Source organism: Mercenaria mercenaria, chromosome 15 (genome assembly GCF_021730395.1).
Source record: "Mercenaria mercenaria strain notata chromosome 15, MADL_Memer_1, whole genome shotgun sequence".
Classification (NCBI taxonomy): Eukaryota; Metazoa; Mollusca; class Bivalvia; order Venerida; family Veneridae; genus Mercenaria; species Mercenaria mercenaria.
Window position 1 is genome coordinate 14,803,099 of NC_069375.1, and position 13,218 is coordinate 14,816,316.

The following is a 13,218-nucleotide window of genomic DNA, read 5'->3' on the forward strand; positions in this document are numbered from 1 at the left end:
CGGTGTAGGGAGACTGCGTATTCGGAGCGTAATCTTATTTGCTGAACATTCATTCTAGCACCTTTGTTGGTTTAACGTCGCACCGGCATAATTATAGATCAAACAGGGAATTTTCGGCATTGAGGATGAAGGAAATCCAAGGGTTCTTTTCCGTGCATCACAGGTGGGCATCCCGTTAGAACTAATGATCTTCCGTAACCCAGATGTATTCATCAAATGAAAAGATAAAATGTAAGGGTAGACTTCTCGGAAGCACAGAGCACTAAACACACAGCCCCAGAGCCATGCACCCGCAAAGCAGGCCTACAACAAAAAGAAGCTGTAACAGAAAAATATTTCAGTCGAGCTGCTTCAAACGTCAAACAAGTACATATTTATTTATACTAAATGTTAAATAATGAAGGAGGATAATAAATAATGAAGAACTCGAAAAACTGAAAATGTTCAATGTTTAATTTCTCTCTAAATACACGGCTGCAATGAAAGGTATTATGGAAAAGAAATAACAGCCTTATAAAGTACTTCATTGGCAAAGACAACATTTCGAGTCCTAATAGTATAGACCATGCAGATGGGTATCAATGATATAGCTTGGTATTTGATCAATTATGTTAGAGCCTACTAAGTGTGAAGCTATACTTACACTGTCTTGTCCAGCTTTTTTAAAATGTATTAGTGAATGTCCAATGCGTGTCAGTGTTTGCGCTGCTGTGATTTGCGGTGTAGGGAGACTACAAGCGTTGGTTTATCTTTTGAATATTCATTCTTACTTTTTGTTGGTTTAACGTCACACCGGTACATTTATAGGTCAAACGTGGACTTTCCAGCATTGATACTGGAGGAAAACCAGGGATTCCTTTCCATGCATCACAGGTGGGCACCCCATTAGAACCACTGACTTTCCGTAAGCCAGATGGCTTCCTTCACATAAAGAATTCGACGGCCCGGGTGAGTGCCGAACCATATCGCAGCAGGACAAATGGTTCGTAGTCAGCTATCTTTACCATTCGGCCACGAAAGTCCGCTTTTTCTTCTTCCCTTTACATCCCAGTCACTTTATCTACCCCCTTTCTGGCATACCAGACGGGGATTTCCGGTATTTTTGCTTGAAAAATCCATCTTACACCCCGGTGAGATGACTCTCGTGCTGTACATGACGTATTACGAACTACATATATGTAGAAGATTTATGTATTAATTTATATTATATTTTAAAAAATGGAAAAAAATCAATACCTTGGCAGTTCCTCGCTATTTCTGATACTATATTTCTCGATTCAAAAAACGTTATTTTATCAAAAATACATAACGTTACGCTGTAATTGATAAAACAAAACCTGAACTTAACATTGTTATTTGTCTATGAAACGTCATGGCGTCTTTCCTGTTTACGGACGTCGCTTTCCCCCGCTTTGTCTAAATACACTGCTATAAGAAATAGTTCTAAAACTAAAGCCGTTCGCTTGATTTTATTTTTACTATTATGTCTTGAAATCGGTATGCAAGAAAAAAATTATGTCACTGGTTATAGGTACAGATGGGATTATCCGGCTTTCTGGTAACTTTTTAGGCGGTAACTCATCTAGGAGCTTCGTAACCGCCTTAACAGTTACCCTCGAGGCCGAAATTCCCATCTGCACCTACAATCCACTTCTGTATTTTGCATATTATTATAACAAAAAAATGTATTTTATGCTAACTAATGAAATACTGTATTCTATCAGTTAAATATTTTCATATCTCATCACTCACACTGTGAAATATGAAATCTATATTTTAACACTGTGACAGATATAGCTCCGCTCCCGCATACATTGTGTATGAATTTTGAATTATTTGCTTAAAACAGGATGAAAATTGTGGTCGCACTTTGCTCTTTATAGTTTATTTCTCCATTCAAATGATTTTACTTAATTAGAATTTCATAACGTTACGCAGCAAAATAATAAAATGGAACTTTATGTTGTGTGCGTCTTTATAACGTCACAACACGTCTAACGTCAAGTCTGTTTACGCGCGTCTATTTCCCGCGCTGAGATTAAAAATTGTTCCAAATGCACATCTCAACGTAACTGAGCATAAAATGATAAAAAAATAATTGCTTGTTTTTCATGAGTATGGAATATATCTCACCTCGAAGTGAGAAAATGTTCACAGTTTCACTCGCGCTACGCGCTCGAGAAAATATTCGAAAATGTCTCACTTCTCAGTGAGATATATTCCATATTCACTCAAAACAAACAAATATCCTCTGTATGTTGTTGGATTTTCTGTTACATCTTTCCGCTACAGTTTCTGTTAGTTGATCATTTTAGCTTTGTTTAGGATGCTCTGTGCTTGCAGGAAATCTACCAAAACCTTTTATTTTGTACTCAATATCTTTTTTGAGCGCCTTGCTTATGGTCCGGGCAAGATGAGTACACATGAAGAGTGATTTTATAAGGCTATAAAAACTTGGTATATGAATCACAAGTTTTACCATTTTAAATTGGAAACAAGGTGCCCTAAGCTAATATGAATAACATTTAATGAATATTTATCAAATGTTAACTTAAAAGAGCCCTTTTAAGTCTAAATTGATAATCATTATTAAAACTTTATAAACATTAAAGTAATTTATGCAACGCGAACAGTTAGGACAAACATCTGCCCCGCCTTTGACAGCTTGTCGTCTGCATATTGATAAATAGAAATAAGCAAGGGAGACATATATTCACTTACATATTGTCCATAATGCATTATGCTTTTGTAATCGTATGGTTTGCCGTAATCTTCATAAAAATTTTGTTTCATTTTTTTTAAACTGTCCTCCTTGCCTTGTTCGATATTCTCATAATATATCTTTATATAGCTATCTCTGTCTGCACGGTTGTGCTCATGGTAAAAGCCTAATGCATGACCCACTTCGTGTAGAATAATATCCCGCTGCAGCAAATAGGAAATTTGTAAGCAATCTCAGGCAGATTTTAATCATAGATCAAATAAAACATAAATCACTTCATTTGTAAAACATCGATAGGAAATCAGGTTATTGTTCATTATTTATCGAATTATGTAATGTATTCAAAATGTAAAAATAGTAAAGTTAAAGCCAAAAGAAAACATGTTTTAAAATTATGAATATATTTTCAGTTCGTTCATACTAGTAATGATTGTGTATCAGTGGACGGGTGTTACAAAATAGAACATATCATGCAGATTGTTTTAAAAGCTGCAAAAGTTCTAAACTGAAAGCAAAAGTAGAATTGTTAATATTTCAATGTCACTACATGTTAAATAAGTATAGGTTGATCACCTTTCGTTAACGTTAACCGGTCTTGCAATATAAATGTATTAAACAACTTAAGAAAAACAATATTTGGAAATGACGCTATATATTCTCTATGATAAAGACCACGGGCTTTTTTCTGTTTAAAAGCAAAATGTACATTTTCAAACACAGCAACCCTCTAAAAAGTATCTTCCATACGTCTGGATCATTTGATGTCAATATGGATAGGAGTGCAAAGTTGTAAAAAAAATTGTGAAAAGTGTGAAATATTGTCGTAACAAAATGATATCATATTTATCATGTGTTTTGTTAAAGTATGTTTGTATTGCACAAAGGCGAAGTCCGTCGTGGACCAATACTACTGCTAGAGGCAAATAATGAGGCCAGTATAGCCACAGAACAGTATGAAATAAAATGATAGGCACAATTCTGTGCAAAAACTGCATTGTTTGGATTTGGAGCCACAATGTATTATGACTGAATAGATTTAATCTATATACAAGACTAAAAACGTACATGAAAGCAGTCTTTTCCAAGGTGAATTTTTTGAGACCCTGGTTTCATTCCGATATGTGTGCTGGCACACCTAGAGTAAAAAAACATAACATTAACAGAGGTGAATCAAATAAACAAATATTTGTTTATACTACAAACAACTTCAATACTTATAAGACGATAACTGCGTAAAGTGTTAGTCGTTGGATGGATTTACACATCGCGAGATCCCTACCAACGGAAACAAATTTTCGGGCATGCGCACTCTACGTGGGCAAACAGACAGGACCACACAATGTAAACTACATTACAGTTATTTGATATTTTAATCTTTTCGATAAATAACGAGTCTGTATTATAGTAAATTACCATCGCAGGACAAAGTAAAATATGTGTAGATCTTTGCACAGCCTAACTGCCTTGCTCAAAATGATATACTTCAAATATTGCGTATTATAACAGATGGTTAGGAATTCATAATGAAAGGCAAAAGTCACTTTAATTGGGCAAAAGTCTCTTTAAAGTAATACTGATTTAAAAAAACAAAAAAAAAACACGAAAAAATGATATTTTCCAGGATTTTAAAAAACTGGAGTTTGATTTCATAACATGATCTGACAGAACTTACCACCTGTCGCAATTATCTTACATGATACTAGTAATATCATTAAGAGACGAAATTAGAAATTAAAAGTTTAGATAAGAGAAGTTGGGGTATGGATTTTAGAAATTCAAAAATTGAAGATTTTCGACTGGATTACAGATTTATTCTAACTCTGATGTACCCTTCCTCCCACCATTCCCCACATACATCTATAAAGTCCCCCGCAGTCTCCCATGCTAAATTTAATAAACCCGGACAAAGTCCCGCCTTTGATTTGGTATCGAATTATACCCAAATAGGGATAAAGTCATTACGAATTCAAAAAGATCATTATCATTTTTTTTTCTATTGATTTTTTAAATTATAAAGTTTTAAGTTAACAATATCAAAATGGTCGGGATGGTGACAGTAAAGGTAAAATTTAACAGAGAGGGAATGGGTAGCGGGGAGGGGCGTTTTACACTTACATTCTTTATTTGTTGTTAGACGATGATCTATCATTTGTAGAATTCAAGTTTGAATTATTCTGTTAATTGAAAGTAAATGATTTCTGCGCACGATACATTATCGATTATAATAAAAATATATAGATGATCCGGCATATAAACATGAGAGATAAACGCATATATATATATATATATTAAATTGTAGATATCGTGTGATGTGTTTATTTTTGATTTACAAAACAGCTCCGCCACGTGATATATTAATCCGAGTGCGTACTCGTTATGGCACTGATGACAGAAGGACATTAAAGTATGTCACATCAAAGACAGCTTACATGCTTCAGTAACTTTTATGATCCAATTTAATTAGGTGATATCCTCGAAATTATGTTATGATCTTGATCACCAATGTGACCTATGTTTTATCATGTCAGTTGTATAATAGTTACGTAATAATTTCCGGTTTATTACTTAAATATGTACAGCAACTTCAGTGACAAAGTGTAGCGTCCACTAAGAATTCATAACAGATGCCATTCAAGTCGGAGAAAACATATGCAACAATTATTTGCAATTTGAAGAAAAATACTCCTTTTAAGGATAAAATGCAAGGAAAAGTGACATTGTTAAATATAAGGAACAAGTTTTATAATTTGATTGTGTGTAGACTGGGGAATATGTTTTTTTCTGACGAAAATAAGGATAAAGCCGGTTTCTCAGGTAAAATAATTAGTAACATGCCTATCTTTAATCAAAACATTCTGTAAAACAAATTGTTTGATTAAAATTATCTTTAATATGGCAAACCAGTTTGTAATATAATGATGATTTTATGTAGCTTTACTTTTTGCCACACGTAAAGAGTGCATGCGCATCAAAATCAAAACATCCTGTAAAACACCAGGGTAACCAATAGCATCGTAAAAAAGGTCTATATCATGTAGGAAACATGCGTTGATAGTATCAATTAAATATCGATTACAGTGAAGACAAAATTTACTTTAACTGACTATGATTTACATTATTCACAATGAGAGCCTTGAACACACATGCGCGCGCACACGCACACATGTGCACATACATTATATTGTATATTACGGTACTTCATAATCGAATGTGTATATCAAAATCCCCCTTCACTGAAAAAGGACAAGATGTTACAAAATCCCATTCATACTTCTGCAATGGGTATCATAATCCCCTTTGTGAAAATAGCAGGGGTATCATAATCCCCTTCAGGAAAAAGTTAATGAACTATCAAAATCCCTTTCATGTAAATTCCCTCTAATGAAGAAATTATTAATTAGCGTAACCTTGAAGTTAATATTTGAAGAATTGTGTGGTTCCTTTTTTCATAAAGCGATAATAATCAATGGACTAACTTTAAATTTTATATTAAAGATAGGTAGTACAAGACAATTATTTCATGCCCAGAATTCAACAAAGTTAAAAGAACTACTAAACTGTAATGGTTGAAGTAAAAAATCATATAAAAAAATGAATGCTACATTTCTCTAATCTATTTATTAAAGTCAATATCAGATCGTGCGTTTAATTTGACCTGGCGGGGCGGATTAATCTCTGGCTTATGCAAATAATGGTAATCACAAAAAGAAACGAATAAAATAGGTAAAACTACAGTGTTTACAGTGTAAGGTAGAGGGCCAGTGAATAAGAAATCAGGTTGCCGAATATACTACATACCCTGAACAATAATGCAGTGGACAATCGCGAAGCCCCGCCCCGCCAGGTCGACTAAAATGGACTATAGATCTTAAGCAATTTTCCAAATTAAGAAATAAACAACAACATGAATTGACAAAGTTAACAAGTATCAATTAAGCACTATGAATAAATGGCAAACTGTGCTAATAATGTTTATCAAAATATTAAACTATCAATATTAAGGTAAATAATTATTTCATGTATTAAATCTATACTGACAAATTGAAGACGGAATCAAACTATATTTTAAGTATGTTTTCCAATTAGCACCAATTAACACTAAATTGTTTCACCGGATAAAGAACCGCACTTTAAAAAACTTTATAACACACAAAAAATATAATAGTCACCACTTTCAATAAACAATTAACACACTAAAACAGCTTCAAAGTCGAAGGTTCCCTCTATTTTTACTCATTCTTCTCACAAAAAAGGGATAGATGATCATGTCTACAGATATATCAACCTGTTATTATTATTCATTAACATCAAACAGAACAGTATAGTCCATTTCAGTTACCAATGTCTAGAAACTGAGACATTACCCCCATTTTCAGATGAAGTTAGGATTTTGATAGCACTGTAATTTTCATGAAGGGGTTTAAGATACCCCTGCTACTTTCACAAAGAGGATTTTGGTATCCCTTCTAAAGTGTGAAGGGGATTTTGTAACACCATGTCTTTTTGTTTGGAGGGGATTTTGATCAAGAGGATTTAAATTGCCCCCACCCCCCATTATCCAGAATAATTACAAATTAAGGCAGATTCTAAAAATCATGTCGTCGTTTGAGATAAACGGTGCTCTATCTCATATTTTAAAACTTTTGCGACAATTGAGGTCAAACTTTAATATTAACTTATTATCAAAGTTCTGAGTGAAAACGATAAATTATCTATAATTTCCTGTTATTTTGTAAATATTAAGTACGACTTCTAAAAGCCTTTTCCTGCAAATGCTCTCTATAGATATATGCAAATCTGTAAAACAATATACAAAAAACGTGTTGAAAGTGAACTACCCTATTGGAAAATATAATGGCAAAGCTCCTCTTTCAGTGGAGTAAGACTAATTCCCCATTAGCGTACTTATTTACAGAGGCATATCAGTCACCTGATGTTAGTTAAGGTCTATGATTGGTCTAGTTATTATATAACCAATAATTTTGCTCGTGTAGTGCTGTAAGTCCTGGAGATTAAAAGCACTTTAATTATAAAATGGAACAAAGAGCACATTGTTACGTTTAATCTTCTCCACTGACGTCACATTTATGCTTGCTTGCTCCAGAGTCAAGGCTCTCATCAAGGAAATCAAACTACAATGATAATCTCACTTATTATAAAAAATGATATATAGAGTACTGTAAGAATAAGACGAAGATTTAAGTGAAATCTGTGGTTTTACCCTTTATAGTCTTGATTCGAAGTGAAGACAATTTGATTGTAGTGGTCATTAGAGACACTTTTAGAGAAATCTATACAGGAATAATGCCCCCATTCGTCCAAGGCATCTCGAATAAGATTAGCTGTATTGTTATCTGAAGTTAGAATGCATTAATATAGGAAAGCAGGTAGTTGTCACATTGTTGTTTTGGAAATTTTGGAATCTACAGGGTAATGCAAGTGACTAGCTTCAAAATATAAGCGTTAAAGGAGAGGTTCGTGAACCTCTTTCATCTGTCTCGTGTACGTGAGGACATAATGCAACTGCCTTGAATATGGTCATAGGTTTAACGTTCATGTTTACTCGTACTTTTTTTCTGATAGGTGTTTGGAAATTCACCTATAATTATTGCAAAGCCAGTGCAGCTTATATAAGTACAAACTAACTAGATTGCGTGAAAGCATCTGCTTAATAACTGACAAAATCAATAGATTTTGTAAAAGGGTCGTTAACTTCTATACGTGGAGGAAGTTGACTACCGTTTTAAACAAATACTCAGACAAATGAGTAATACGGCAATAAGGAACGCAAACATAATTATGCAATAGTTTGTTTCTATCGACTAACTCTCATGTCAACGTGACCATATGGTGCACAGAAGAAACTCGGAAACGAATATTCGTATTCCATCATTATTCTAACCTTCGTTCTGTCGAATAGCAATCGCTTACATTTAAAACGAACCCCATGGAATAAAGGACTTAAAGCTATCTCAATTTGTTGTTGGAATCACTCGTCTCAAGACTCAGAACTTTAATCAACTTTATTTCTTCTTGAACCACGTATTTTGTTATGCAGTGTTTGTTATATTGAGTTCTTCTGTTTATTTTCATCTAGTACTCGGAATAGAGACTATTTAAAATTATCAAAGATGCAAAGGCAAAATAAGAGCAAATATTATTTGGTGCTCACCTATGCCATCTCCGAACACATAGACAATAGTACCTCCATACCAACGCTTTGATGGGTCTTTGACTGCATTTTTACGGTAACTCTTATATCTCGAAACAAAACGTAATTACAATACGAATTAATGGAAAGTTTATCACTCAGTAACATGTATGCAATATTTTCTTGAAATTCTGATACCTTAATTGGCATTATCATATATAATCAATTTGAAATTTACTCAGATATTGTTATTGTTTTATAATCATCATCATACTCATTATTTACGGAGTGCTCTATGAAACTGGATTTATCAATATAATTTATCGAAAGTAATATCTCCAAAAACATATAAATAACGAAAACAATATAATGAATAAAAAGCAATCAAATATACGGGTTTTGGGACTCAAAAGAAATAATATTTTTGTCAGAGGATAACATTTATACGCCATGACATATTTGAAAAGTATTTATGTTCGGATGAAGCCTATTTTAAAGGCTGAAACAAGTATTCTCAATACGTTATGTTTTACTATGTACACATATTTCATGTTACGGCTTCCTTGTTCTACTCTACACATTGTAAAAATATTTTGGCTATAAATGTATACGTGTTTAATGCCATATGAATGATATTTTATATTATGTATACTATAATGTAGAAATTGTTTAATGCCTGAGTTTTCAAACGTTCATAACATACTTAATATATTTGTCGAATGAGAAAGATAGGACAATGTACTACATATATTTTTGATAGACTGATTTGAAAACTCCTCTTAAACTTTTTCATTTTTTTCATAATGTAAGTCTATTAAAAAATCACATTTTAGATGAAATTTTTCAGAAAAGAATTTTTTCTACAATGTGTATATTTAAATGATTTTTTCACACTTGTAAATCAGCATGTTGACCTATACAAATGTGAATGGGTGAAATTTACCATAGGGCCGTGTGCATTTTTTGAGATTTTTTCCCCATTGACTCAAGACAATTTTCTAGCAGGGTGGAAGCACTACATGTAATTACATGTATTTCACATGTTAACATTTCTGTCGTTCGAAAACGATAATGTTACAGTAATTTTAAATGTACACACAGGATGGGTATCTTTCCCTTTCATTTGTATGGTGCCCTGTTTTGGACACCTTAAGTTGCGCTAGTGAAACACGATAATGGTCTGTTCCGTCAATGTGAAGAGCTATATGTAGATGAGAAATTTAACAATTATCGCGAGAGTTTAAGAATGATAAATGTCATCTAAGACTAGCGAAATTTAACCCCATGTAAAATATAAGTTAAAATGACTCGTGTTTTAGTCCTGGGATGTTATTTCCGAGTAAGGAGAACAATTTACCCTAGTAAGAAATTTTGCCGTGACTATACAATTATACAGTTTATCAATAATTATCACTGTTTCCGGTTCACCTTTAGGTCAGAAGGTATTAAATGCCTCTGCTCCAATTTTTATATGAAACATGATTTATCAGCATTTCTAGCCTTTCACGTCTTGCAAGACTACCCTTGTTTTGAAGGTCTGTCTCTAGGCAATCACAAAATATCAAAAATTATATGGTTAACCATGATGCAAATGAAAACATTATCACGTGAATGAGACACGTGATGTAAACGCTAATATTGTTAATATTGCGTAGATAGACATCGGGAAATACCTACTACTCTCACTTTCATTTTACCAAATAGCTTTCAAACAATTTTTGAAGCATTTAACCTAGCTAAGAGACATATACAGACATTCCTCTTTACAATCAAGCATTAATAAAGCTTATATCTGGCACGAAAATAGCCTTTAACAGGCGAGAAAATGGCACAATATCTTGATAACTTTAGGACAGCCAGCACATATTTATGCAATCTCGCCAGGCATATATATATGTTTTCGACAACACGGAAATGGCGTCACACGACCTTCAGCTATTTCCGGAAGTAAAAAAAATGAAAGTAGAAATGCTAAACTTGAAAACGAAAGCCGTATTTTGTTTTGTAGATAGTCAGGGGTCACGCGCAGGGGTCACTCCGTCTAAATGTATGCGCGTGGACTTTATTTTTGCTGTTGGGGAGCCAATTTTCAGCACTTTCTTACGAATTGAAATTACCTGGGCTTTAGTACGGCATGTCAGCTTTTTATATACGAAAAGATATTTGAGCTCGGGATAAACTCAAATCCCACAGGGGTCCGTAACGGACCAAGGGTACATTGATAATTTTGAAACTTCATCAAATCGATCAAAATGTTATTTCTGATGTTGTCTGAGAGTGTCAGTATATGCCTCAGATATGAGATATAACCATATTTGAGAGCTGCAGGCCTAGACTTTCCAGAAATATTTTCAAAATAAATATCGTGTAATACATGTTGTTTCTATGAAGCGTAAAGGGGCTATCAGACGCTAATACGTTTTAGTACGTTAAAGCTGCGGAAAGGGTATGGACTAATTCGAGTAGACCACGGATGCACATTAGGCGAGTTACTGACTTCGTGTCTTTTCACTATATTACCGGTTGATAGATAACAAAAAACACTGATATACCGGAACACCGGTACCACGTGTCACTTCCGGTCATTCACCAAAATGTCTCTAGTCATTAAATTTTGCTAGTCTATTGTGAAAATTATCACTAGTTCTTAATTTCGCCATAAAACATCACTTCAAGCGAAATTTAACGATCATTGTGGTTATTTTGAATAATTATCGCGTTATAAACCTCGCTCAAACTGTTAAATTGTCTTTTTACTACATGTATTTGTTATTATTTAGCGTATTTTATTGTTTACATTAAAATCGGTTAATTATGTGGAACATCAAAATTTTTCTTCAGTCAAAATCAAGCAGTCCTATTGTTGTGTCAATAATTTTGGTTGGTCAACGGATTCTTTAATTCTTGAATTGATTGGTCATTTTGAATTTTGTTTTCTTTGCTTTGATAGGTTATAGATAAGTAAATATATAGGTATTTTTGAATTGGCGCTTCATTCTGTTTTTTCTATTAGTCTGGTCACGTCGAAATTAGTTTTTCTCTGGTTTTCAAAACAGAAAATTATTTCGTTTAAATCTGGATTAGAATAATTTACGTAACTTTAAAAATGTAGGAAAACCATAAGGAGTTTCGAAAAGTAAATTTGACGTAAAACATTCAAATTCTTTGTAAAGTAAAACTTTGTTAAAAAATTTGACTGTAAATTGGAAAAATGTCTGGAAAAGAAAGCAAAAGGTCGGGTAGGTCGGTAGTTAGGCACGACTACAATAAGGTCAACTCTGAAGGATTCGTCGGAATCGAGGAACTGGAAGATCCTGCCGAGTACCAAACTTCGCACGAAACGGGTGGAGAAGATGTTTCCGAGATGGTTTCTCACGTTTCAGCGTCCAGAACAAGTACAAGTGAGGAAACGCTAGCTTCGCTAGAAAGTGAGTACAAATCACTGGTGAAAGAAGAGGAGGAGCTTCAAAGGGAAGCACAGATAAGTAAACTGAAGAAAAAGATTGCTCGGAAACAAAAGTCTGTAGCAGAATTACGAGGTGAGCCTGTTAAAAAAGTTAATGACAGTAAAATAACATTGCAAAATTTAAGAAAGAAAAAGAAGCTACGCGCTAAAGCACAAAAAGAATTAAAATCCTATGGGCTGGCTTCAGAATCGGAAACAGATTCCGATTTAGAGTCCAGTTCTGATTCTACCGAGTCTGGAAATAATTTAAAAACATCTAAGTCAGCAGAGGATGAAAACAGTAAAAAGAAAAATTCAAAAACAGTTGATACGGATAGTGGATCAGATTCAGAAAGTAGTTCAGATTCAGACAGTTCAGTTTCTCATAAAAAGAAAAGTAGAAAATATAAGAAAAAATCTGGAATTTCTGCAAAATCTTCTGACCATGTAAAATTCAGACAAAAATACCCACAGGCATACTTACGTTATGAGCATGTCTCTGCAAAAGTCAGTTTCGATTCTCTAGAATTCAATTTTATTTGTGGCTGGGGAATTGGAAATCATTTCTCAGTCTACAACCAAAAAGAAGGAAAAAGAAGCAAGATTAGAACTTTTGAAACGTTTAATGTATTTAAGCAGCTCATACGATTTTCAAACTATTAAATCTTTGTATGCAGCAATTCTAAGAGAAATAGAATTAGGTCACAAATGTTGGGGAGATGACTTTCATTATGTGGAAACCAATATTTTGTCAAGAGCTTCGGTAAAGAAATCTTCAACCCCCTACAACAAAAAGATTAGGTTTTAAAAGTAAGGAAGAAAAACAATCGGATGATAAGACATGGTTCTGCCCTCTTTACCAGAAAAACAAATGTCAGCATAAATCCATGTCCCACTTGA

The 13,218-nt window shown here is 33.7% G+C and overlaps 1 protein-coding gene across 1 annotated transcript; it reads left to right on the forward strand.

The window, feature by feature from the left end:
- The first annotated feature begins 12,084 nt into the window (after positions 1–12,084).
- On the forward strand, positions 12,085–12,981 carry LOC128548704 (uncharacterized membrane protein YttA-like). The gene has a single exon (XM_053524072.1). The coding sequence runs from the start codon at positions 12,085–12,087 to the stop codon at positions 12,979–12,981; it is 897 nt and encodes a 298-aa protein (XP_053380047.1).
- Positions 12,982–13,218: the final 237 nt, after the last annotated feature.

Bases quoted from the DNA above. Each gene is read 5' to 3' on its own strand.
- LOC128548704 (XM_053524072.1), top strand. From the start codon at position 12,085: ATGTCTGGAAAAGAAAGCAAAAGGTCGGGTAGGTCGGTAGTTAGGCAC.